This window comes from Hylobates moloch, unplaced genomic scaffold (assembly GCF_009828535.3).
Source record: "Hylobates moloch isolate HMO894 unplaced genomic scaffold, HMol_V3 SCAFFOLD_14, whole genome shotgun sequence".
NCBI classification, from domain to species: domain Eukaryota; kingdom Metazoa; phylum Chordata; class Mammalia; order Primates; family Hylobatidae; genus Hylobates; species Hylobates moloch.
In genome coordinates, this window is record NW_026652289.1 from 13,581,807 (window position 1) to 13,607,931 (window position 26,125).

A 26,125-nucleotide genomic window follows, 5' to 3' on the forward strand; every position below is an offset into this window, starting at 1 on the left:
CAGCCAGGCCTCGGGCAGCCCTGGGGGTGCTTATGAGGCAGGATGGAGTCACACCGATAACTTGCGGGGATCACACGCATGCCCCTACTTCTCCACCTTCTTCCGCTTGAACTTGTTATTATTATTAATTATTATTATTATTTTGAGACGGAGTTTCACTCTTGTAGTCCAGGCTGGAGTGCAATGGCGCAATCTCGGCTCACCACAACCTCCACCTCCCAGGTTCAAGCAATTCTCCTGCCTCAGCCTCCAGAGTGGCTGGGATTGCAGGCATGCGCCACCACATGTGGTTAATTTTGTATTTTTAGTAGAGACATGGTTTCACCATGTTGGCCAGGCTGGTCTCAAACTCCCGACCTCAGGCGATCCGCCTGCCTCGGCCTCCCAAAGTGCTGGGATTCCAGGTGTGAGTCACCACGCCCGGCCCCTCTTGAACTTATCCTACATATGACATACACAGAATCAAAAAGGCAACCAGCCCTACATAACAAACCCAAACTGCCAAAAAACAAAACAAAACAAAAAACCCGAGTATAGGGGGATAATTACAGCAGAAAAAGCATGTCAAGGGTTACTATCCCTACTCTGCCAAGAACTCATAAAATAAATCGATAAAGATCCCAACAGGAAAAAAAAAAAAAAGGCAAAAGCTAGAGAGACAAGCTGTGCAAGTGCAAATACAATAACCACAAAAATATGAGGAAATGGCCAAGGTCATTCATAGTCAAAGAAAGGCAAAATAAAAACCACATCGAAGGACCATTTTCTCCCTCTTAAATTGGAAGCATGCAGAAAAATCATACATAAAGCTGCCAGCGTTGCAGGGAAACCAGTTATACATTCCTGTTGATACATATATATATATAAATTGATAGAATACGTTTTTGGAAAGAACTCTATGAAGAACTGTACACATACTCACGCTGTCTTTTGGTATAAAACCTCTGGGAATTTATCCCAAGGAAGTAAGCCAGAAGAAAGGGAAAGCTACAAGCACAAGCTCGTTACCCATTATTTACAATACTTGAAAGTCAGAAAAAATGAAAAATATCCGGCCACCAGGGCACAGTTGCGTAAATTATTTGATGTGTCTCTTTAACAAGATATTGGGAAGTGCTCGGCATTGTTAGGATATTTTTGGCCACATGGAAAAACACACGTGATATAAGGTAAAGGAAAATAAGGTGGTCTGCAAATGGATCTGCTTAGAACTGCCATTACGTAAAACAGTTCTCAGCTCATACTCGACTTGGAGAGAAATCCAAAGAAAAAAAAAAAAGTAAGAACCTTTTTAGCAGATGAGTAACATTTGTGGCTGAATCCTTTTCTCATTTCTGTTAAATATTATGAGGGTGTTTGTGCAGAACAATAAAAATGATGATGATGATGATATTTTAGAAAGAACTGGAAATGCTCTTTTATAGCATCTCAGCACTAAAGCCACACTAAGCTGCTATAAAATCTAAAGTGGTCCCTGACCATGGAGAGACACTGGGTTTCACCACGTGTGTTCCAAGGGGGTATCCAGTCTAAAGCAAATGGGGTTTTGCCAGACTTTCACTTATAGGCAAGAGGAAAAATACACAAATCATCCTCTCAAACCAGATGTTCCAGGACTCACCACAAAGCTCCCTTACAGAGGTCTGCAGTGAAACCAACCCCTCGCCCTCACATAATCATCCCGCCAAACTCCTGCCAGCTTCTAGGGTTAAGGATAAAGACCCTTTTCCCCTTGAAAGCAGTGAGGCTGAGCTGCAGTAGTAAATGGGAGCACAGAGCAGAGATCACACATGCACTGGCAGCCTGTGGCCCAGCTGCGCCCTGGAGGCGTGTTTTGTTTGGCTCACACAGTGTTTTAAAAGTTGGAACATTTCACTTAGAAAAAAAGAAAATCCAGATTTCCAGCATCCCATGAGGTTGGAAGCTGTGACACCAGGCCTACATTCCCAGTCTGTAACCAGACGATTATCCATCCTCGGGCGCTGAGTGTGGGCGCCCCACTTCAGAGGGGCTCTCATTCATTCCTGTGCCTCAAGATTCACATGAGCACCCACTTATGCTCGGCACTGCTCGAGTTGCTAGGAATTCCACAGACCAGTCCCTGCAGAGCTGCTCACCTCCTGGGGAGATGAACCACACACACATACCATTGTCTATCTCCATACTGTGGAGAAAGTCCAACAAAAGGGTCGCCAGAGAGGGACTGCAGGGACGAAATGCCATGCTGGCTGGTGTCTGGAGAAACCTCTCTCAGATGACATCTGGGTTGATGTCTTGTGTGGCAGAGCCAGCCACACAAGATATGGGGTGAGCACAGTCCAGGTCAAAGGGACAGCTTGTGCAAAGGCCCAGGGGTATGAATAAAGGTGGAGTGCTCCAGAGGTAGTGAGAGAAGAGGCGTGTGCAGCAGGCCCACAGCTGACTGATGTATTCCAATTTCAGTGGGTAGAGTGGAGGGCTTTAAGCGGAGGTATGATGTGCTCTGGTTTAATTTAAATAAAATCGTGGTCAGGCTCAGTGGCTCACGCCTGCAGTCCCAGCACTTTAGGAGGCTGAGGCGGGAGGATCACTTGAGGCCAGGAGTTCAAGACCAGCCTGGGCAAAATAGCAAGACTTCATCTCCACCATGCCAGGCATGGTGGCATGCACCTGTAGTCCCAGCTACTCAGGAGGCTGAGGTGAGAGAATTGCTTGAGCCCATGAGTTGGAGGCTGCAGTGAGCTATGATGAATGCTTCACTGCATTCGCGGCCACAGCCAAAATGCCAGAGCCCTTCTCCTCCTGTGCTCCGCGGCACAAAAAGGCTGAAAGACAAAAATCAAAGGGTCCTGAGGATGCCCTGTTCATCTGGCCCTCAGCGTCACATGGAAGGCTCAGCTCTGACCTCACCATTCAGGTCAGTGCTAAGGGCATTTTCTCCTTGGCTCAGATAGACCATACATGAAGGCTTTAAACTGCACTTGGTGCATCACTGCATTCCAGCCTGGGTGACAGAGTGAGACCCTGTCTCCAACAATTTTTTTTGAAATAAATAAATACAATCCCTCTGGCTGCTAAGTGAAGAGGGGAGGCAGCCTCGATGTCCAGGGGAGAGATGCCCAGAGGAGGCTGGGAGCAAAGTGGACAGATTAGAGAGGTGCCACCACGGGACTGCCCTGGGACTGTCTGCAAATTCTCTGCAGACAGCAAACGCTCTGCCCATGGGACTGGTGAAGGGAGCGGATGGGTAGCAGGTAGGAGACGGGAGGTCAAAAGAGTGTGCTTTTTCAGGTGGATGATATTAAAGCATGTTTAGACACGAGGGGTAAACTGATGATTCTCTGGGGAGAACAGGCCGAGTGCAGTTTAAAGCCTTCATGTACAGCTACAGTGGCCCGGCAATGGTCCCTTTCTCTAAGGCAGTAGCAGGCAGAAGGGAGGAGAAGGTGGAGACATTAAAGAGAGAGAAGAGCACAGCATCCAACTGAACACACACAGGTGTTGTTGGAACACACGCAGGTGTTATTGGCTCCTGGGCCAAGAAGCAAATGATTTCATAGCATTCAATTAGATGGAGAAAATGCACCAGCTCAGAGAGCCAAAGAGTTGTATTTCCGCACGCATGCATGGTTCTGCCCTTAGCACTGACCTGAACGGTGAGGTCAGAGCTGAGCCTTCCATGTGAGGCTGAGGACCTGATGAACAGGGCACCCTCAGGGTCCTTTGATTTTTGTCTTTGAGCTTCTTTGTGCTGCAGAGCACAGGGCAAGAGGGGCTCTGGCATTTTGGCTGTGGCCACAAATGCAGAGAGAGCCTGGTCCTCACCCTTGCAAGTACACCAAGGGCAATGGAAGGAAGTGCTTGATTGTGAGGGAGAAGGGCGAGCAGGCTTTTACTCTGTGAGCTGAAGCTTTTTACCCTGAACAGCCAAGCAAGGGGCACAGAGCAGAGTCACAGACTTTTCTTCGCAGTCCTTTCCACATCAGGGTTTCTGAGGGCGTTAACACTGCTGGCTGACCTCAGAATTCCTCCACTCTTCATGGAAACCTGTCTTTTAGGCCATGGGATCTCCTAACACTTTCTTTAATTACTTTTCCTTTTTTTTTTTTCTTTTAAGAGACAGGGTCTTTCTCTGTGACCCAGGCTGGAGTGCAGAGGTGCGATCATAGCTCGCTGCAACCTCAAACTCCAGGCCTCAAGTGATCTTCCCGTGTCAACCTCCAGAGTAGCTGGGATTACACAGGCATAAACCACTGTGTCTGGTATACTTTTCCCTTTTAAATCCAACTCTCGGCCAGGCACAGTGGCTCACACCTGTAATCCCAGCACTTTGGGAGGCCAAGGCGGGTGGATCACTTGAGGTCAAGAGTTCAAGACCAGCCTGGCCAACATGGTGAAACCCCATCTCTACTAAAAATACAAGAATTAGCTGGGTGTGGTGGCAAGCACCTGTAGTCCCAGCTACTCGGGAGGTTGAGGCAGGAGAATCACTTGAACCCAGGAGGTGGAGTTTACAGTAAACGGAGATCACACCATTGCACTCCAGCATGGGTGACAGAGCAAGACTCTGTCTCAAAAATAAATAAGTTAATTAATTAATTAAATCCAACACTCATCCACCATTCCTAGGAATGAAAGGCAGTGACCAACTGAACACAAACCATTTGGCTTACAGATTTACCTGCTTGGCCAACTGAATTCTGCTCAAAAGAACAGCTGACAGGGATGTTACTTACTGCTGCTTCTTAAAACACATGTGGCTAAGTTAGACCAGTAAGCCTGGGAAATGAGGTGCTTCTCTGCAATATTAAGAAATGGAGGCTGGGCGCGGTTGCTCACGCCTATAATTCCAGTACTTTGGGAGGCTGAGGCGGGCGGATCCCGAGGTCAGGAGATCGAGACCATCCTGGCTAACACAGTGAAACCCTGTCTCTACTAAAAAATACAAAAAAATAGCTGGGCGTGGTGGTGAGCACCTGTAGTCCCAGTTACTCGGGAGGCTGAGGCAGGAGAATAGCATGAAACCAGGAGGCAGAGCTTGCAATGAGCTGAGATCGTGCCACTGCACTCCAGCCTGGGGGACAGAGCAAGACTCCGTCTAAAGAAAAAAAGAAGAAATGGAGGCCGGGCGTGGTGGCTCACGCCTATAATCCCAGCACTTTGGGAAGCTGAGGCGGGTGGATCACCTGAGGTCAGAAGTTGGAGACCAGCCTGACCAACATGGTGAAACCCTGTGTCTACTAAAACTACAAAAATTAGCCGGGCATGGTGGTAGGCACCTGTAATCCCAGCTACTCGGGAGGCTGAGGCAGGAGAATTGCTTGAACCCAGAGGTGGAGGTTGCAGTGAGCCCAGATCACGCCACTGCACTCCAGCCTGGGTGACAGAGGGAGACTCTGTCTTAAAAAAAAAAAGGAGTGGGAGTAAGGGAACACAGAGCCCTAAAGAAGACATAGATCCACAATGCCTTACATAATCCCTGTTCTGGAAAGGCATTCTTGAATATTATACAGGTTAAGAATTAAAGAAAAAAAAAGTGAAACCCCTTTTTGCAGGAAGAAGTTAAAACACCAAGGGTCCCTCATCCAGCTAAGGAACCATATAATACAGGGAGCCCCTGCAGGGTGTTAGGAAGGGTAGTGACAGATTTGCCTTTAAGAAAGCTACCTGGGCCAGGCGCAGTGGCTCATGCCTGTAATCCTAGCACTGTGGGAGGCCAAGGCGGGCGGATCACCTGAGGTCAGGAGTTTAAGACCAGCCTGGCCAACACAGTACAACCCCGTCTCTACTAAAAATACAAAAATTAGCCAGGCGTGGTGGCAGGCGCCTGTAATCCCAGCTACTCCTGAGGCTGAGGCAGGAGAATCACTTGAACCCTAGAGACGGAGGTTGCAGTGAGCCAAGATTGCACCATTGCACTCCAGCCTGGGCAACAGCGGGAGACTCCATCTCAAAAAAAAAAAAGAAAAAGAAAAAGAAACCTGAGGCCACTGTGGGGAGAAGGGCAAGCCTGGGAGTAGGGAGATGGCTGCAGTGGCCCAGCAATGGTCCCTTTCCCTAAGGCAGTAGCAGGGAGAAAGGAGGAGGGGGTGGAGACATTTAAGAGAGAGAACTGGACACACGCAGGTGTTATCAGGGAAGGAAGATGGGGTTCAGGAGCTCACAAGTCAACTTACTGGACCAGGACAGTGGGTAGTGTCATTAATGGACAATGGGGACCCACCCTCACACGTGCCTCTCTGCCCCATTTGGCTGCTGAGCCTGTCAGGACAGGAACGCTCATGCCCAGATCGAGTTAACGGCAGTGTATGCCCACACCAGCCTGCTTTTGTGGTCTGCCTGGGCTGCACTCCAATAGACCCTCCACCATTCTCGACACAAGGGCCTTCCCAGAACATGGCGCTTCGCATTTAGGAGGCAAATGTTCCAAATGGCTTTTTTTGTTCTCTCTTGAGATCACCTGAGTTAAAGTGCACTTAGCTAACTTTTTGTTCAGTTTCTTTATTTCAGGTCCAAGGTATTACTTAGGCATGCATTTCTTTTTTAAATTAATGTTGAATTTCACATGCATCCACACATACATCGTAGCAATTTAACATATTAAGGAGCTCATTTTAGATTTTGATCAATAAGCGCAGGTCCTTGGGCTGTTTCACAGCTGGGTCTGTTCTCTCTGGTAATACAGCAGAGAGAGATCAAGTTTTTCACCTCCACAGATTGGAGTGTGATGGTTTATTTCACATGTCAATTTGACTAGGCTATGGCTCCCAGTTGCCTGGCCAAACACCAGCCCAGATGTTGCTGTGAAAGTGTTTTTAAGATGTGACTGACGTTGAAAGCAGTAGACTTTGAGTCAAGCAGATGAACTCCATCCCGTGGGTGGGCCTCATCTCATCAGATGAAGGCCTTAGAAGCAAAGACCGAGGTTTCCCTAAAAAGGAATCCTTCTCAAGGCTGCAACACAGAAGTTTTGCCTGAGTTTCCAGTCTGCTGTCCTGCAGGATTCAGATGTAAAACTGCAGCCTCAACTCTTCCCTGGGTCTCCAGCCTGCCTTACAGGTTTCAGACTTGCCAGCCCCTACCATCCTGTGAACTAATTCTTTAAAATCTCTCTCTCCATAGATACAAGCACCTGCACATCCTATCGGTTCTGTTTCTCTGAATCATATAGGAGGGCTTGATGAGTGAAGCTCTTAGTCCTACCATGGCCATCACCTCTAAGAATGACTTGCAGAGCCCTTCTTGGCACTGAATACCCAGCTACAGTCCAGCTCAGGGCGTTGCATCCACTCTTCTCTCTACCTGGACACTTGTCCCCAACTGGCTGCAGGCTCACTTTCTCACCTTCTCCAAGCTCAGCATGCCCATCACTCCCTAAAATTGCACCTCTTTGCAGCAACCCCTGGCCTTCTCCACCTGCCCTTCCCCATGGATTTTTCTCCTTAACACTTATCCCATCTGCACATGACATGACATATGCACCCATTCATTATCTGATTTCTCACCACCTCCCCATCCACTGCTGGAATGTCAGCTCCATGAGGGTGTAGACCCTGTGTTGTGCCATTGATGACTCCCCCATGCTTAGAACAGGGCCCAGCGTACAGCAGGTGCTCAATAACTACTCAGTGTGGAATGACGGAACAACTGAGGGATTCAGGAATGTGGAGGAGAAAGAGCCCATGCATGGTGTGGCGGTTCCTCCCTGCCCTTGACTTTCCTTTTAATCCAGGCACTGCCCACTGGCATAGCTTCCTTTCTTGGGGAGCCAGGGCCCTAATCCACTCAGACGGCGCGCTAAGTATAACCCTACTGTGATGGTTAATAGTGAGTGTCAACTTGATTGGATTGAAGGATACAAAGTATTTCCTGGGTGTGTCTGTGAGGGTGTTGCCAAAAGAGATTAATGTTTGAGTCAGTGGGCTAGGAAAGGCAGACCCACCCTTAATCTGGTGGGCACCATCTAATCAGCTGCCAGCAAATATAAAGCAGGCAGAAAAATGTGAAAAGGAGAGACTGCCCTAGCCTCCAGGTCTACATCTTTCTCCTGTGCTAGATGCTTCCTGCCCCTGAACATCAGACTCCAAGTTCTTCCGTTTTGAGGCTTGAACTGGCTCTCCTTGCTCCTCAGCTTGCAGTCTATAGTGGGACCTGTGATCGTGTAAATTAATACTTAATAAACTCCCCTTTATGTATATATATAAAGGGGAGTTGGGTACTATTCTTAGTGTTTATGTCTTAAGTTCTTTTTTTGTTTGTTTTGTTTTTTGTTTTTTGTTTTTTTTTTGAGACAGAGTCTTGCTCTTGTTGCTCAGACTGGAGTGCAATAATGGCATGATCTCGGCTCACTGCAACCTTCACCTCCCGGGTTCAAGCAATTCTCCTGCCTCAGCCTCCCGAGTAGCTAGGATTACAGGTGCCCGCCACCATGCCTGGCTAATTTGTGTAGCTTTAGTAGAGACGGGGGTTTCACATGTTGGCCAGGCTGGTCTTGAACTTCTGACCTCTTGATCCACCCACCTCCGCCTCCCAAAGTGCTAGGATTATAGGCGTGAGCCACTGCACCTGGACAGTTCTTGTTCTTTTACTTATTTATTTTTGGCAGATTACTGTTTACAAGCATTTATATATGTATATACGTATATATATGTATATATATGTATATATACGTATATACATATACACACACACACACACACACACGGGAGTTTATTAAGTATTAACTTACACAATCACAAGACAGTGATTGTATTAAGTATTGACTTCCACAATCATATAGGATATATATATACAGATAGGATACATATATATATATATCTCCTATTAATTCTGTCCCTCTAGGGAATCCTGGCTAATACACATACAAAAGCACATACCGAAAGGGGGGAGCCACTCTGCCTCGGAGGAGCAGATGTCCCTTTCCTGGGTGCTCCTGCCGTAGGTCGCAGAGTAGATGTTGAGGAACTTGGATTCATGGCAGTGCAGTTTCAGCTCCTGGTCTTCACACACGGTTTTGTTTTTTAATTCATCTGAAGCAAAAACAAAAATTGAAGGCACCATCAGCTTCCCCCAGAAGGAATTGGTGAGCTCTGTCCAAGTCCCACTGCTCATTTCCCCAGGGCTGCACCCCGAGAAGGGGGCAGTGGGGATGGCCCTGTGGGCTCATGCTGTCTCTGACCCCAGAAAACAAAGCCCTCTGCAGGAAGTGGGTGGGAAGTAACCTGCTGACAAGCGCAAAGACCCTGGGAATTATACTAAGGGGCAAATGGAGGATAGGTGCCGGCGTTAAGGAGGCAGATGCATGGAGTTAGGTCCCAGGAAGGGCCTGGCTAGAAAGGAAGTTTCTCTCACTCACTGCTTAAGGTCACACATTCCTTCACTGAAGGAGCCTTTTCTCAAATGTTGGCTTGGGATCCACATAGGTAAAGACAGACCAGAAATTACTTGAAAGAAGCATTAAGCTTCTTTCTCTCTCTGGAGAGAACCCAGTTAAACCTCACCTCCAGCCCCTCAACTAGCATCCCCCTGCATGTAGGTATTATTTATTTTAGTTTAGTTTTTTAGAGACAGGGTTTCACTCTGTTATCCAGGCTAGAGTGCAGTGGTGCAATCATAGCTCACTGCAGCCTCGAACTCTTGGGCTCAAACCTAGGCTCAAGCAATCCTCTCGCCTCAGTTTCTCAAGTACCTGGGAATATATGAATGCACACCATGCCCGGCTTACATTTATTTGTTTAAAAGACAAGAAAGAGGCCAGGGACAGTGGCTCACACCCGTAATCCCAGCATTTTGGGAGGGAGGCTGAGGCAGGAGGATCGCTTGAGCCCAGAAGTTGGAGACCAGCCTGGGAAACACAGCAAGGCCTCGTCTCTAATTTAAAAAAAAAAAAAAAAAAAAGCAAGAAAGATGATATGATACCAAATCAAATCATTTCCTTTCCTAGGAAAGGGACAAAAGGCACAGCGTCAGTTAAGAATCCCTCTTTAGAGACGCATGAAAAGTCTGCCCCAAATCTGGTAAATCCAGGAACAACTGACTGTCAAGGTGATGGTGCATTCTAGGTTAGGATGATTTGGACCAGGTAGTACTTTGTTCCCAAAGAATTCAGGGAAAAGTTTGTTTGTTTGTTTAATCTGCTTATCATAGTAAAATTTTTCTTTGCAATGTCGTACAAAGTTGGCATTATACGTGCACTGTTGAAGAAAACACAGCTTATTGTTTTTTGTTTTAAAGAATGTACTCCAAAACCATTTAATTAGTAAAAATGTTTAATAATGATTTGAATTTTTATTTATTTTATTTTATTTTTTTTTGAGACAGAGTCTCGCTCTGTCACCCAGGCTGGAGTACAGTGGCGTGATCTCGGCTCACTGCAAGCTCTGCCTCCCAGGTTCACACCACTCTTCTGCCTCAGCCTCCCGAGTAGCTGGGACTTCAGGCACCCGCCACCACATCTGGCTAATTTTTTATATTTTTAGTAGAGACGGGGTTTCACCATGTTAGCCAGGATGGTCTTGATCTCCTGACCTCATGATCCACCCGCCTCAGCCTCCCAAAGTGCTGGGATTACAGGCGTGAGCCAAAGCACCTGGCCAATGATTCGATTTTTTTAAAGCAGTAAGAGCTAACACTGTAGACACAAAAGACCGCGTATGGTATGATTCCACTTATATGAAGGATTCAGAAGAGGCAAACCTTTAGGGGCAGAATGTAGATGAGTGGGTGCCTGAGGCTGAAGGTGAGGTCACAGAGTGACAGAAAATGGACACAAGGAAGCCTTCTGAGATGGTGGGAATGTCCCATGCTGGACTGTGGTCACGGTTGCACAACTCAGTAAATTCACTGAAAATCACTGGATTGTACACTTGAAAAATGTGAATTTTATGCTATGTAAATGATACCTCAATAAAGATATCTTTAAATAATGGTAGCTAACACGGCTGGGTGCGGTGGCTCACACCTGTAATCCCAGCACTTTGAGAGGCCGAGGCAGGCGGATCACCTGAGGTCAGGAGTTTGAGACCAGCCTGGCCAACATGGTGAAACCCCATCTCTACTAAAACTACAAAAATTAGCCAGGCGTGGTGTTGGGTGCCTGTAATCCCAGCTACTATATTTTGCCCAGCAAAATACAAAGGGGACCACGGTCACTTATTTGCATATGTGGTTCTTATCCTTGCCAACATTTTGTAAAGAAAATTCTTTTAAAAATGCTAGCTCTACCCTATCACCACTGTTCTGGAGTTTTCTACTTTGAAACGGCAACCACATAGCGGACAGGTGCATTTTTCAGCCAAACAAGCATTGGCATTAACTGCAAACAGGAGTTAAATGGCAAGAACTGCTTGGGCTGTCATGGGCCTGCCCGGAGTGGGCGGGAAGACTGTCCACAGAGAACCTCTTCCACCCCAGCCTGTCACTCCTCTCACGTGCTCATGTTCTCCTTCCACTTTTCTTTCCTGGATTGGAAGTGCAGGCTGATTCCAGGTACCAAACACACCTCAAGCCAGAGTTTTCCAAATTGTGATTTGAGGTTCATTCATGAGTCTTGAAATCATTAGTGAGTTGTAACCAGCAATTTTTGAAAATAAAGAATAGTTTAGAAAACAACAAAGGGCATCATGTGAAGAAAGTATAAACACTGTTTTGTAATTTAAAGATTTCTTTTTCAGTTGTGTGTATATGAGTATGTGTTCCACTGGGCCAAAATGTGAAAATCTTTTCCTACCATGGGCTGCAACCACAATTTGAAAATGCCCACCTTAATTCCTACAGAAAGGCATGAGCTGTACACATTAGGACCATGGCAGCTCGCTGGATCTTCGTATCCTGGCGTCAATGATGCTAAGCTCCAAACTTAAAAAATGAAAGACAATAATTTCCAAATATAAATGCCACCTTTGCTTTTTTTCTTTTTCTTTCTTTTTTTTTTTTTTGAGACAGGGTCTCACTCTGTCACCCAGACTGGAGTGCAGGGGGCGTGATCTCGGCTCACTGCAACCTCCACCTCCCAGGCTCAAGCGATTCTCCTGCCTCAGCCTCCCGAGGAGCTGGGATTACAGGCATGCGCCACCATGCCTGGCTACTTTTTGTATTTTTAGTAGAGACAGGGTTTCACCATGTTGACTAGGCTGGTCTTGAACTCCTGACCTCAAATGATCCACCCACCTAGACCTCCCAAAGTGCTGGGATTACAGGTGTGAGTCACCATGCCTCGCCTAAACGCCATCTTTCTGTACCTTGTAAATTTCCATGACTTTGTACCAAAAGCAGAGAAGCAACAGTGAGACAAAATTTTGGACCACAGGAAGGAAAACTACAGAATCTCAAGAGGACCACCAGCTCTGCTGCTGGCAAACTTTGTTGCTATCCTTTCATCCATGAGGACGGGAACATTGAAGATGAATGAAAGGCTCGGGGCAGAAGCCAGCCTACAGATGCTCACAAAATCCCCATCCTGCCCTGGGAGTTTAACACACAGGAAGAACCTCCACGAGGAAGAAAAATGAAAATGGTGACTAAGCAAATGTCTCGAAGTCCCTTTACCCACTCACTGGAATCTTAATTCAACAGCTTAAACTTAGAGCCAAGGCAAGTTTTGTTTTCTTTCTCTAGATAAAAGACCGCTAAGTCTGACCCCAATGTCAGAAGGTTCGATTCTTTTTGGTGAGTCATATCCGCCCTGGCATTTATATGCAGTTTATGAGTAGATGCTAAATCCCACCAACAACAAAATTTTGCCTGACTTCAAAGGCCCAGAGTGAACGATGGCCTTTGATGCAGAAAAGAGGGCTTGGACAGAAACACCAAAAGAGCCAAAGTCCCCTTCCAACCATAAGAACTCAGAAAAATGTTAAGAATGCCTTCCAGTGGCAGAGCTGTCACAGAAAGAGGATGGGAGAAGGCAGGACAAAAACAAGCTTTATCTCCACAAATTGGAAACTTTTTAAATGGAAGTCTTTTTTTTTCTTTTTTTATAAATCAAAATTTTTAAAAGTTAGAAGAGGTTTTTTTGTTTTGTTTAAGGCATGTCATGAAACGCATTTATTAGCCACATCTCTTTGATTTATTAAAGCCCATTCATTAAAGGTAGCCTTGATGCCAACAAAACCCTCCCAGAGTAACGCAACACCCACATGCAAGGCCTCCAGCGATTTCGTCCTCAGATTATGGGCAAATCATCTCCTGGAACGGAGGGGCCTGTGCGTGTCACATTACATACTGAGGGTGACTGTTGTGTTATGTTGAGTCACTTGGTTCCTTGGGAATGTGCTAATTCACTGTCACATAAGAGTGACATTTCTGGATTATAAAAAATTAGGAAACTACTAACATCATTGCTACTTTTCTTAGAAGACTAGAATTTGTTTTAGAGCTGGGTGAGAGTTCTCAATTGGTCTCAGATTAGAGAAGGTGTGGGCAGCCTTCCAGAAGTGGGTTGCCAACTCTCCTGGGAGTTTAGATGGGGAGGACGGCAGGGGCCTGGGAAGGTAGAACCATGACTCTGCTTAAATGACAAGAGCAATGAAATCCCCGCCTCCTCATTTTATTAGGTTGGTGCAAAAGTAATTGTGATTTTTGCCATTAAAAGCAATGGGTAAAAACCGCGATTATTTTTGCACCAACCTACAAATGAAAGGGTTATGTGAGTCATTCTGCTTCTCTTCGATACAACAGTCACAAAAGCACATCACTGCTGAGACCCGAGACCAGCTCGGTCGGGGAGACCCTAACCCAGCAGCGCTAGAGGAATTGAAGACACACACACAGAAATATAGAAGTGTGGAGTGGGAAATCAGGAGTCTCATAGCCTCTAGAGCTGAGAGCCTCCAACAGAGATTTACCCACATAAATCATCACAGCAAGCCAATGATAAGCATTGTTTCTATAGATTATAGATTAACTAAAACCATTCCTTATGGGAAATGAAGGGATGGGCTGAAATAGAGGGATGGGCTCTGGCTAGTTACCTGCAGCAGGAGCACGTCCTTAAGGCACAGATCACTCATGCTACTGTTTGTGGTTTAAGAATTCCTTTCAGTGGTTTTCCACTCTGGGTGGGCCAGGTGTTCCTTGCCCTCATTCTGGTAAACCCACAACTTTCCAGTGTGGGCATCATGGCCATCACGAACATGTCACAGTGTTGCAGAGATTTTCTTTATGGCCAGTTTTGGGGCCAGTTTATGGCCAGATTTTGGGGGGCCTATTCCCAACACATCACCAGCCACCTTTCAAAGGTGGGCAGAGGAAGGATCTGCCGCGATGGGAGTATTTTATTACTGACATTGCATACAATTACCAGTGCACAGTGCTGTTGAAATGTAGATAGTCACTTTTGTTTATTTTTATTCTTTCTTTCTTTATTTAGTAAATAAATCTCACCCTGTCATATAGGTTGGAGTGCAGTGGTGAGCTCATAGCTCACTGTAACCTCAAACTCCTGGGCTCAAGCAATCCTCCCACTTCAGCCTCCCAAGTGGCTAGGACTGCAGGTGCCTGCCACGATGCTCTGCTAATTTTTTTTTTTTTTTTTTTTTTTTTTAGAGATAGGGGTCTCCCTATGTTACCCAGGCTAGTCTCTAATTACTGGCCTCAAATGATTCTCCTGCCTTGGCCTCCCAAAATTCTGAAATGACAGGCATAACTATATCCTTTAGTCATCCATATCTTTAGCAGAGTGACTTGAATCAGCTTATTGAAATAATAGCTACCAACTGCTGAGCTCAACTCCATGGTCCTGGCTAGCGTGTTACATACAACACTGTGTTTTCACAGTCTTATAACAGCCCTATGCAGAAGAGACATAATCCCATGTTACAACTGAGTCCTAGAAAGTGTCCCTACACTGCCCAACACACAGCAGATACACAGCAGAAAGAAATATGAACCCAGAACTGCCTAAATCCAAGCCTCGCTGAAACCCACATTTCCTGAAAGGATGCAATTTGGGAGGCGAGGTTTTGAGGAAGGAAGCATAGTGCACATTAGGGAAAAGAAGGTTCCAGTGAGCCTTGCTGGTAAAATAGCTTTCCGTAAAGACAAACAAATAAACCCAATCAGCAGCATTTGCCAATTTCCCTGGTGTAAATATTCCCACCGTGGCAGATTCCACAGAACACAGGCAGAGCTGGTAAGACATGTGCATAACCGGCTCTCATCATAAGAACTGGCTCCGCACACCACAGGGTGCAGCAGTGCAGCCTTTGGACAGTCACACTGTGCTGCCCAGACTGGAACTGGGAAGTGAGGAGAAGAGCCTCAGGAGGTGTGAGAGAGGCAGAAAGAGAGGCAGGAAGGTGTGGAGACAATCTCACTTCCACCTCCTGAACGGCAGTCCTCAGGTTTCTGGTGTTCAGGTTACACAGGGGCTCTGCCTCTCCTCTGCTCTCTATGGGGCAGCCAGAGGGGCCTTATGACTTCATCACAGCACCTTCCCTGCTTAAATGCTGCCCTATAGATAGAGCCCCAACTCCTTCCTTGGCTCTGAGGACTCAGGATCCCTACTCCGGCTCCCCAGCTGGTGCTCTCTCCTGCTGTCTTGGTGCTGTGCTCCTACCCTGTGACTGGCCACGCCAATGCACCTGCAACCCCCAGCCACAGGCTTCTGTATGGAGCACTCTTTCTGCGCCCTCCATCCCTGCAGTTCTCAGCTCCATCATCACTTGCTCCAAAAAGACTCCACTGAACCCCCAGTCGAGGCCAATTCCTCCTATGAGGCTGGGCACGGTGGTTCATGCCTGTGATCCTAGCACTTTGGGAGGCCAAGGCGGGCAGATCACTTGAGGCCAGGAGTTCAAGACCAGCCTGGCCAACATGGTGAAACCCTGTCTCTACTAAAAATACAAAAATTAGCCAGGTGTGGTGGTGCCTGTCTATAATCCCAGCTACTCAGGAGGCTGAGGCAGGAGAACCGCTTGAATCCGGGAGGCAGGGGTTGCAGTGAGCCAAGATTGAGCCACTGCACTCCAGCCTGGGCGATGGAGTGAGACCCTATCTCAAAAAAAAAAAAAAAAAAAAAAAATTCTTCTATGAGCTGCTTGCATAGTACCTACCATGTGTCTCTCCATGAAGCCCTGACCCTACCTGGAATCTTGCACATATTTGTGTGAAACTCACAGTGAATATCAGGCCCCACAGGACTGGACAATCTGGTTACCAAGGACGTGCTCACCTGTGTCTCCCCAGTGCTGAGCACAGGACCTGGCCCCTGCTGGGTGAACATTTGCTCTGTGAATACATATTAAGCACGTACTGCTCTGGAGTAACAATGCTGAACCACACAGAGTTCCCGCTCTCATCATGCTCACAATCTGATGCAGTGTGTGTGCAAATCACACACAAGCCACAAATAAGGTAAATCCAAATGATGATGCTGCTCTGAAGAAAATAAAATAGGATGCTGTGATAGAGAGGAACGGCAGGATGAGAGAAAGAGGTTTTTTGTTGTTGTTTTTTGGACAGAGAAAGTCTCTCTCGAAAGGTGCTGTTCGGGGTGGAAATTACAGAAGGAGAAGGAAGCAGCCGTGTGAAGATCTCAGGAATGCTTGCTGGGTGAAGGAAGGTTGAGAAATACCCTGGAGGGGCGTGGACACCACCCACAATAGAACTGCCATTCAGAGAATCTCTGCGGGATGTGAGTTCTCTTCATATTCCACTCCTGTGCAAAGTAGGGGCTTCATAAGTATTTGCTGAAATGATATGAATAAACCAGATGAAACCTCACACGATAGTCATGGGGCTGTGGCTCTGCACTGACTTATCCGAGGTTCGGTCAATTTTACAAAGGTCATTTGACTTCTCTTAGAGGCTGGTTTTTCTCAACTTATTATGAAACATTTCAAATGTATAGAAAATATGAAAGAATATCACAACCAACAGTCATATTCCCACCACCTCAGATCTCCAATTGTTAACATCTTGAACAAGGGCTTGTCCCAGCTATTCAGGAGGCGGGACGGAGTCTCGCTCTGTCACCCAGGCTGGAGTGCAATGGTGTGATCTCAGCTCACCGCAACTTCTGCCTCCCGGGTTCAAGCGATTCTCCTGCCTCAGCCTCCCTACTAGCTGGGCCTACAGGCATGTGCCACTATGCCCAGCTAATTTCGTATTTTTAGTAGAGACGGGGTTTCTCCACGTTGGTCAGGCTGGTCTCAAACACCCGACCTGAGGTGATCTACCCGCCTTGGCCTCCCAAAGTGCTGGGATTACAGGCATGAGCCACCACGCCCAGTCAAGGGCCACTTTTTAAAGGGCAATATTTTACACCACGGAAGGAGGGAATTGGAGAACAGAAAAAAAAAAGAAGGCAAAGCTAATGGCAGTCAAGGGTATCTTCAAGGCCATGCATGACACAGTCATCTGTGAGATTCAGCAGTTGGAGGGAAGTGAGGAAGAACACTGAGATCTTGATGTGATTTCCTGAGTCTGTTGACTGAGGCAGGAGATGATCCCAACGCCTGCAGGCGGAGGGAGGGTGGAGAGGGGTCGTGAAGGGAGTTCAGGCGGTTCTGAGTGGCTGGGCCTGCTTGTAGGTATTTGCGATTGTCTGTACATGTGAGTGTGTGTGAGCATATATGATAGTGTGAGTGAGTGTGACAGCTTGTATGCATTTGAGTGTGTATAATGGGGTATAAGGTTGTGTTTGTGTGTGCCTGTGTGTGATGATGTCTATTATGAGAGGTGTATGTGAGGAGCGTCTATTATGTGCTGTGAGAGAGTGAATGCCTTTGCATGTGCTATATTAGAAGAGCACAGGGCAGTTCCGACGTATCTGGGTGCTGGCAGGGAAGGGGTTTGACAGAAGCCTGCACATCTGCTGAAGAGATCAGGGGGTTTCTCCCCAGATGTGTAGCTGAGACCATACCATAGTACAAGTGTGGCCTGACCTCTCCCCACATAAGTCTGGCACCTAGGCCACCAGGGTTTCGGGGAATGCTGGGCTCCAGGGCGGGAGCTAACAGACAACAAAATGCAAAAAGTGAAAACAGTTGTGTTGGGTGGCAGGGAGGAGGTTTAAAAATGCTTAACTTGACCAGGCGTGGTGGCTCATGCCTGTAATCCCAGCACTTTGGGAGGCCAAGACGGGTGAATCACCTGAGGTCAGGAGTTCAAGACCAGCCTGACCAACATGGCGAAACCCTCTCTCTACTAAAAAATACAAAATTAGCCAAGCGTGGTGGTGCACGCCTGGTGTAGTCCCAGTTACTCGGGAAGCTGAGGCAGGAGAACTGCTTGAACCCGGGAGGCAAAGGTTGTGGTGAGCCGAGATTGCACACTGCACTCCAGCCTGGGCAACAAGAGCAAAACTCTGTCTCAAAAAAAAAAAATGCTTAACTTCTCATTTTTTGATTAAACACACTGCTATCGTTTCTTTGCAACAAGGTGTGCAAGAACCTCTAATGCCACAGTGACCTATGATTTATCTCAGGCAGGCTCTTGGCGCCTGGAAGTGTGACCAACTCACGGAAGATGGATTATTTTTGGCCATCACAAAGCTGATGCGTGTTAGAAATGGCAAAAGTCAATGGAGGCCGGGCGCGGTAGCTCACGCTTGTAATCCCAGCACTTTGGGAGGCCAAGGCGGGCGGATCACGAGGTCAGGAGATCGAGACCACGGTGAAACCCCGTCTCTACTAAAAATACAAAAAAATTAGCCGGGCGTGGTGGTGGGCGCCTGTAGTCCCAGCTACTCGGAGAGGCTGAGGCAGGAGAATGGCGTGAACCCGGGAGGCGGAGCTTGCAGTGAGCCGAGATTACGTCACTGCACTCCAGCCTGGGCGACAGAGCGAGACTCCGTCTCAAAAAAAAAAAAAAAAAATCAATGGAGAAAAGAACAAGAATTAAAATAAAAGAGATTGCTCCAGCCATATCCCCTCTCATTCTCCTGGGGAACAAGGAGCCCCTGCCGTGGGTGAGGGTGGGAGGAGCCGGTTCTTAAAGATCTGAAGCAGTGGGTGCAGGTGGCAAGTGGGCCACTGGGCCTCAAGGAAAAACAGGCAGCCCCTCAATCTCAGCACAAGACACCTCTGAAAAGCAGAACCAGCTCCTCACTTTGAGGAATAGCAATTGCAGTCTCTCACCACCCCTGAGAGTTGTAGCATCAGTACAACTGAGTTTTACATATTGGAAAGGATTTTTGAAATTCAGGCGTTTGTAAGAAAATGAAGGCATGTGCAGACTCACACAAAATCTCTCTCTCTCTTCCTCTCTCTTTCTTTCTCTGTCTCTAAAAACTGGGTAGGATGGAGCCCAATGTTTCTATTAATGAGTTTCAAAGTTGGACAAATGCCAACGGGCAGAGAATTTTGACCAGGAGTGTGAAGGAAACGAGAACCACACCCCAAACACACTGTCCCCCTCCGAAGTTACTTACTAGGTTGGCATTTAAAGGAGACCAGGAGGTATTTACTGCTTCCTGGACAAAGGTCAGGTCCAAAAACACGGCTATTGACCAGGAGGTGGCAGGCCCGCTGATTCTGGCATTCGTCCAGCACCTTCTAGAAGGAGAGGGTAGAAAAGGGACAGGCTTGAAAACTGCTCACAGTGACTGCCAGACCCGAACCTGGGCTGCTCTGGGCTCTGCAAAGGGAAGGACGCCTCCCGACCTGGCCAAGCTGTGTCTAAGGCCGAAGAGCATACACGTGGGTCATTGGGTTAGCTCCCTGTCTCCCTGCTCTTTCTCCTGAAAAGAAACCTGATCCAATAGTGCCAGGCTCCCGGGAAAACTAACCTCTGATCCACCACTACTGGTGCGGCTGCTGACACTTTCAGCAAAGACACTGACTGCCGAGGCTCCAGGGGGTGCAAGCGACGTCAGAGTACTTTCAGATTTTGGGGTGCAGGGGACTTCAAGGTCCCCTTCGAGTGGGGTCCCCTAGCTTTAAGCTGAGAGAGCTGTCACCATCAGGATTCATAGTCCCAGCCTTTCATCCTTAAACAGCCCCGCACAGGACACAGGAGAGCTGTGCATCGGGGAGCCCTTGGGGACCCAAACCCTTTCCAGCTTATGAACCATCCACAGGCCAAAAAATAAAAATTACAAAGCTGATTCCCACCGTCATCAAACTCAAGAGGATGGGACCCACTTCTCCCTCAGGGAGCAGTTTTCTTAGTGGAATATTCAGACTTTCTGTTGAGCGTTGAGAGTAAAGTCTTTCCTTCACATCTCAATCTCTCTCTCTCTCCTGATTTTTGCAGGCAGCTCCTTCGTTTTTAAGGCATCTGCTCTGTGGAAGCTCACAGAACGCCCTCTGCCAGGTCCTGTTAAGGCTCAGCTTTTTGCTGCTGTTCTCTGGGTCCTCGTTCCCAAATGGAACAAGTCCTGCCTGTGATAAACACAGAGGTCCTGAACTTGGGTCTGGTTAAAACAAAAAGGACATCAAGTACAGTTAAAAAAAAAAAAGTTCCCAAGAATCTGCTTATTACTTTAGGTCTGAATTTAGTGCAGACACATGAGCCTCTCTGAGTCACCATGTTCTCATAGTAGCTCGTGGAATATCTCCGTGAAGAATGCTGGCCCTGCCAGGTATCCCCCGTTCTCTCAGGGGCCCAGCAGATGTGTCTCAATCAGGAAAAAATACCCGAGAAACCCCTCAGACCCCAGAAGGTGCAGCTTTCAGATGACTGCATGTGGCATGGCCAAAGGTCATGGTGAAATGACTCGGCCCACAGATGTCACCGGAGGGCTCCACTGTTACAACCACAGAGCAGACCCCAGGGCAGGGCTATTTCCAAATTATGTCATGAGCTGGAAAATGCAGAGAGGGGGACTTCCTGTTGACAGTCAAGGGATGGATCAGCTGTGGTCTCCTGTGTGGACATCTCCCCATGTTAAGCAACCTCCCTCTGAGGAAGCACCTTGCCTGGGCTCCAAGTGCAGCTTAAAAGACACAAAAGAAGGCTGGGCGCAGTGGCTCATGCCTGTAATCCCAGCATTTTGGGGGGCCAAGGTCGACAGATCACCTGAGGTCAGGAGTTCAAGACCAGCCTGACTAACATAGTGAAACCCTGTCTCTACTAAAAGTACAAAAATTAGCCAGGCGTGGTGGTGGGCGCCTGTGATTCCAGCTACTTGGGAGGCTGAGGCAGGAGAATGGCTTGAACCTGGGAGGCAGAGGTTGCGGTGAGCCGAGATTGCACCATTGCACTCCAGCCTGGGCAACAAGAGCGAAACTCCATCTCAAACAAACAAACAAAAAAGACACAAAAGTAAAGGACTTCTTGACCTCTGGTTGAAGGAGTAGCACATGGGGATGTTTCTGGCAAACAAACCCTCCCAACAACATCAGAACTGTGTTCACAAATGCTAACCTGTCGGCCTGGTTATAGAACATCCTCTTCCCTCAGGGGTATCTGGCAGAGGCACGTACCCGTGGAATGGTGCAGGTGGTGCCCATGCTCTAGTGTACGCCAAGAGTTCCTACTTTTACAAAGTAGCCACTTTTAAAAAATGTTGGTACTGGCCAACATTCCTTTCATGCACCCAGGAGGGCAGCAGGTAGCCTGGGATCCAAGGATGGATGGCCAGGGCAGGTGGCTGAGAAATGAGGGTGGGTCAAGAGGGATGTAGCTCCTGGGGTGGCACCCAATGGAGAGAATTAGGGGTAGGGTGGTTGCTATGGCTGGAATGTTTATCCCCCCCAAAACTCACATTGAAATGTAATTGCTGCTGTAACAGTAACAGTATTAACAGGTGGAGTCTTTAAGAGGTGATTAGACCATCAGGCCTCCACCCTCATGAATGGATTAATACTGTTTTTTTTGTTTGTTTGTTTGTTTGTTTTTTCTCAGGAGTAGGTTGTTAGAGTGGCACTAGGGTTGTTATAAAAGGCAAGTTGGCCCTCTCTCCTTCTCTTGCCCCTTCCATTCTTCTGCCACATGAGTACCAGCGTTCTCCAACCCCCTAGAGGATGTAGTGTTCAAGGAGCCATCCTGGAAGTAGAGACACCAAACTTGTGGTGCCTTGCTCTTGGACTTCCCGACCTTCAGAACAGTGAGAAATCAATGTCAGTTCCTTATGAATTACCCAGGCTCAGGTATGCTGTTATAGCAGCACAAAAAGGACTAAGACAGTGGAGCATACAGGGAAAGCAACTTCTTGTCTCCTGAAGAAACATGTTGTCTCTCCTCAAGGTATAGAAACCATGTCATGGGGAGTCATTCAAACACATTCATTTTGGCTACTCAATTGGTGTGTTTCACCAATCACCTAAATACCCAGATACTACCATGCTTGGAGTGGAAGCAAGGGATGGTGTGAGAAATAGAAAAATTCTTACATCATCACATTAGTTTTGCATCTCCTGTTTGGGCCTTAGGGAGAGCTACACAGCATTAAAGCTACTCTTATTTCTCCTTAGTTCTAGCAAATTTATCTTTATCTGTATTTCCTATGATCGACAAAATCAAACAGACTTCCAATTTTCCACCTGCTCTAAACTCCCTGCTTTAAATGTATTCATATGGAACTTGGGAGGCATAAAAAAAATCCAAGGCCAAGTGACTCAGTAATCCTGCTCAACTAGTTATATATGTTAGGGGCCAGGGATGGTCAAGTAGAAGTTGCTCAGATGATTGAAAGCCATGCACAGTCTAAAACCATCATTGAAATATTAGTTTGACCTTCTCCTATACCAAATCTTTCCCTAAATATGCCAACCACAAAAAGAATGACTTAAACCACACCTCTCCCAATTCCTGGTACTATCTAGTAGAAGGAAGGAGTCAGTAAAGGCTGCCTAAAATAGCTCCAAGCAAGAATGACATGATTATCTACAACTGAAGAAGCAAATTATTAAAAAGCACAAGGCAGTTACTGATATTACTGATATTTCCTTCCTTGAATACATTTTCTTTTTTTTTTGAGTTGGAGTCTCACTCTGTTGCCCAGGCTAGAGTGCAGTGGCACAATCTCAGCTTACTGCAACCTCCGCCTCCTGGGATCAAGTGATTCTTCTGCCTCAGCCTCCCAAGTAGCTGGGACTACAGGTGCGTGCCACCATGCCCGGCTAATTTTGTATTATTAGTAGAGATGGCGTTTCACCATATTGGCCAGGCTGGTCTTGAACTCCTGACCTCGTGATCCACCACCTCGGCCTCCCAAAGTTCTGGGATTACAGGCATGAGCCACCGCGCCCGGCCCTTTGAGTATATTTTCTAAGAAGTTGGTCATGACTTCAGATGTCTGCCTCAAAGAGATACTTGTGGTTTCCATCAAAGAACCCACCTTCCCTTTCTACAGGAGTATTTATGGGAGATATGGGCCTGGAGGTTGGAATCCATCCTGGTTGTACTTTGCTATACTGAAGTGAGGAGTAAACCTACAAATAAATTCATATTGAAGTGTACAAAGGGGGCTCTACAATAGGTAGGAATTCTATTTAGTTTTGTTGGGTAACAAATCCTTTGAGAAGCAAATAATAGCTCACCTACAAAACTGGTGATCTGTATAAATTGGGATTTTTCATGGATCAGTTTTGCTTGGATTGAACTATATAATCACAAATATATTAATACCCAGAGAGAGAGAAAGAGTGTGTGTTGAAACTGTATCATCTTAACATGTCTACAAAAGGCAATACCTGGAAGGTGGTGGCTGCCACACAGGTTAAGCTGTCTTCCCTCTGGGAGGCAGGCTTCTGGGAACTACACATTTGGTAATCTTGCCCATAAAATGCCGATTGGACACTTATCGTAGAATGCCGAGGGCACTGTAGATTCAAATAGTCCCCATCACAGGCATAGGTGGTGTGGTTTTGCAGGAGTTTGGTTAGGTAACCTGGAAAATATTCAGTCGAGTTACAAGAGGCCCAGGAACCCACCACTTCTCCATGGGTTTGGGGACAGGAGGACATTGGTTCCCCTGGGGAAGGGCTGTTCAGTCAACAACATGTGGGGTGGGGCCTCCCTAGCAGCTCTGGTGCAGAGGTCACCAAACCAGGCCCAGAGGTAGGGCGCAGGAGCCAATGTCAGCTTTCATGTTGATATAGAAAGGGGGGCAGGGGAGTGCTGGGTAGAGAAGTGGGGGGTCCCTGGCGAGGGCTCCACCCTCGGGCTTATGCCCATGGACCTTAGTGAGAACAGGCACTCCTGTTTTCATGTCCAAATGTCTTTCCAAGACTACTCTGGCCTGCCATGACCCCCATCCTGTGCCCATAAAAAACCCAAGACCCTAGTGGGCACAGACACAAGTGGCTGGACGTCTAGAGGAGCAGAGAAGCAGAAGAGCACACCGACAGACACCAGCAGATGCTGGCAGGCTTTCGACAGGGGGGCGATGTGGAATTCAGTCAGGGGCCGTCGGAGGAGAGTCTGGCTGCTGGGCAGCCAGACTCTAGGTGAAGACCACCTTCCCACTCCATCCCCCTTCTGGCTCCCCATCCATCTGAGAGCCACCTCCTCCACTCAATAAAACTTTGCACTCATTCTCCAAGTCCATGTGCGATCTGAGTACACTAGGGCAAGAACCCGGGATACAGAAAGCCCTCTGTCTTTGTGATAAGGCAGAGGGCCTAATGGAGCTGATTAACACAAGCCACCTACAGACGGCAAAACTGAAGGAGACCACTGTAACACATGCCCACTGGGGCTTCGGGAGCTGTAAACACCCAATTCTACATGCTGCTGTGGGGTCGGAGCCCAAAAACGCTCCCCACAACCTGCCCGTCTGCACGCTCCCTCTAGGGGTTTGAGCAGCAGGGTACTGAGAAGAGAGCCATGCCCCTGTCGCATGCCCTGCAAGGGGGATAAGGGAACTCTTCCTGTTTCAATGTCTGGGTCAGAAACCTTGGTCTGGGATGGCCCACTGAATGGTTTGGAGGGCTCTTTCCCCTTCAGGAAGCACTAAGGTATTGGCCAGGAGCCAAGGAGTCATGAAGCACCTTTATAAACCAGGAAAAAAATCGGGGTGAGTGTCCCCTGGATGTGTGGATGCCCATTCTGAGGGAGGCTTTCATTTGCTTATCTCCCACTAGTGAGGCCATGCCTTATTGGGACGAGAGGATGCAATTTCATTTCAAGAAATCACTCTTGGCTCTGTCGTGCTGCTGGAGAGGAAAGACAGGCAGGGTGCCCTGCGCAGAGAAGGGGCCTGCTCCGAGGGCGTGGTGCAGGGAGGTGATGGTGGGGCTCTGCTGTGGGTTGAATGGTGTCCCCTCAAATTCACGTTCGTCAGGAACCCCAGAATGTGACATTTGGAAATAGGGTGGTTGCAGATGTAATGAATTAAGTTGGTGACATACTGGAGTAAGGTGGGCCCTTAACACCATATGACTGGTGTCCTTATAAGAAGAAAAGAAGAGACACGGGGAAGACAGCCATGTGCAGCTGGAAAGATGCATCTGAAGCCAAGGAATACCGAGCGTTGCCGGCCACCACCCAAAGCTGGAAAAGGCCAGGAAGGATTCTTCCCTAGAACCTTCGAAGGCAGCACAGCCCTGCCAACACCTGGATTCAGACTCTGGCCTCCAGAACTGTGAGAGGATGAATTTCTGGTGTTTTCAGCCACCCAAGCTTAGGAAATGGGTTGCAGCAGACTGGGAATAAGACAGGCCGCCAGTCAGCCTCCGTGGGATTCCCAGGCAGCTTGCAGGGGCCACACTGGGCCCTGGGCTCTGAGAAGCTCTGAGGCCCAGCAGGCGCAGGGGCCTAAACTATTTCTCAGCAAGGAGGAAGGAAGGTTCATCCAGAATGTAGATCCCCTTCCTCCTTCTCACACCTCACGAGGTCACAGCGAGGCGGCTGGGAGGAGAGCCAGGGACTTTTCACTGAGGTGTGTGGGAGACAGCTTGGCAGCCCTTGGCCTCTGAAGGGAGGAGGTGGCGTGAAGGAGGGCAGCTTCGGAACTTCCCAATTCCTGCTCGATGACCTGTGTGTAAAGTATTCCTGTTTAGGTTTCAAAATCCTCTCAGAAACATAATTCTCGGAAAACCCAGGCGCCCAATCCAGCTCCCTGGCTTTCCTTGAAATCTGAAGTCAAAGGGGCTGAGCCAGCCTACCCTGGGGTCCTCACACCCACCAGTCCAGAGTGCTCTCTAGAGGAAGGCTACAGACGCTTCCTGGCACGCTCATCCAGACGTTAGCTGTCTTACTGAAACTCCTTTTTTCACCCTTGAAAACCACTGGAAGAATGGCCAAGAACCCAGCTATC

At 47.7% G+C, this 26,125-nt stretch overlaps 2 protein-coding genes and 1 pseudogene across 11 annotated transcripts in view; 1 reads left to right on the plus strand and 2 right to left on the minus strand.

The window, feature by feature from the left end:
* Positions 1-20,555, plus strand: part of LOC131381120 (putative T-complex protein 10A homolog) — a 123,140-nt gene extending 102,585 nt beyond the window's left edge. For 4 of the 6 annotated variants that reach the window (XM_058427265.1, XM_058427260.1, XM_058427268.1 and 1 more), the window contains exon 5: positions 20,176-20,555. In XM_058427265.1, coding sequence (XP_058283248.1) covers positions 20,176-20,309 — 134 coding nt within the window. In that variant the 3' untranslated portion in view covers positions 20,310-20,555. Of the gene's footprint in view, positions 1-16,440; positions 16,564-20,175 lie in introns of those variants that run through there. The other 2 variants (XM_058427262.1, XM_058427263.1) reach the window with 1 other exon arrangement.
* EVA1C (eva-1 homolog C) overlaps positions 1-26,125 on the minus strand; it is a 112,187-nt gene that overhangs the window by 38,948 nt on the left and 47,114 nt on the right. For 4 of the 5 annotated variants that reach the window (XM_032174533.2, XM_032174532.2, XM_032174536.2 and 1 more), the window contains exons 2-4: positions 23,559-23,755; positions 19,352-19,475; positions 8,856-9,008 (exon numbers count right to left, since the gene is read on the minus strand). In XM_032174533.2, coding sequence (XP_032030424.1) covers positions 8,856-9,008; positions 19,352-19,475; positions 23,559-23,755 — 474 coding nt within the window. The remainder of the gene's footprint in view (positions 1-8,855; positions 9,009-19,351; positions 19,476-23,558; positions 23,756-26,125) is intronic. The other variant, XM_032174534.2, reaches the window with a different exon arrangement.
* On the minus strand, positions 20,748-21,683 carry LOC116481721 (protein GVQW1-like; annotated as a pseudogene).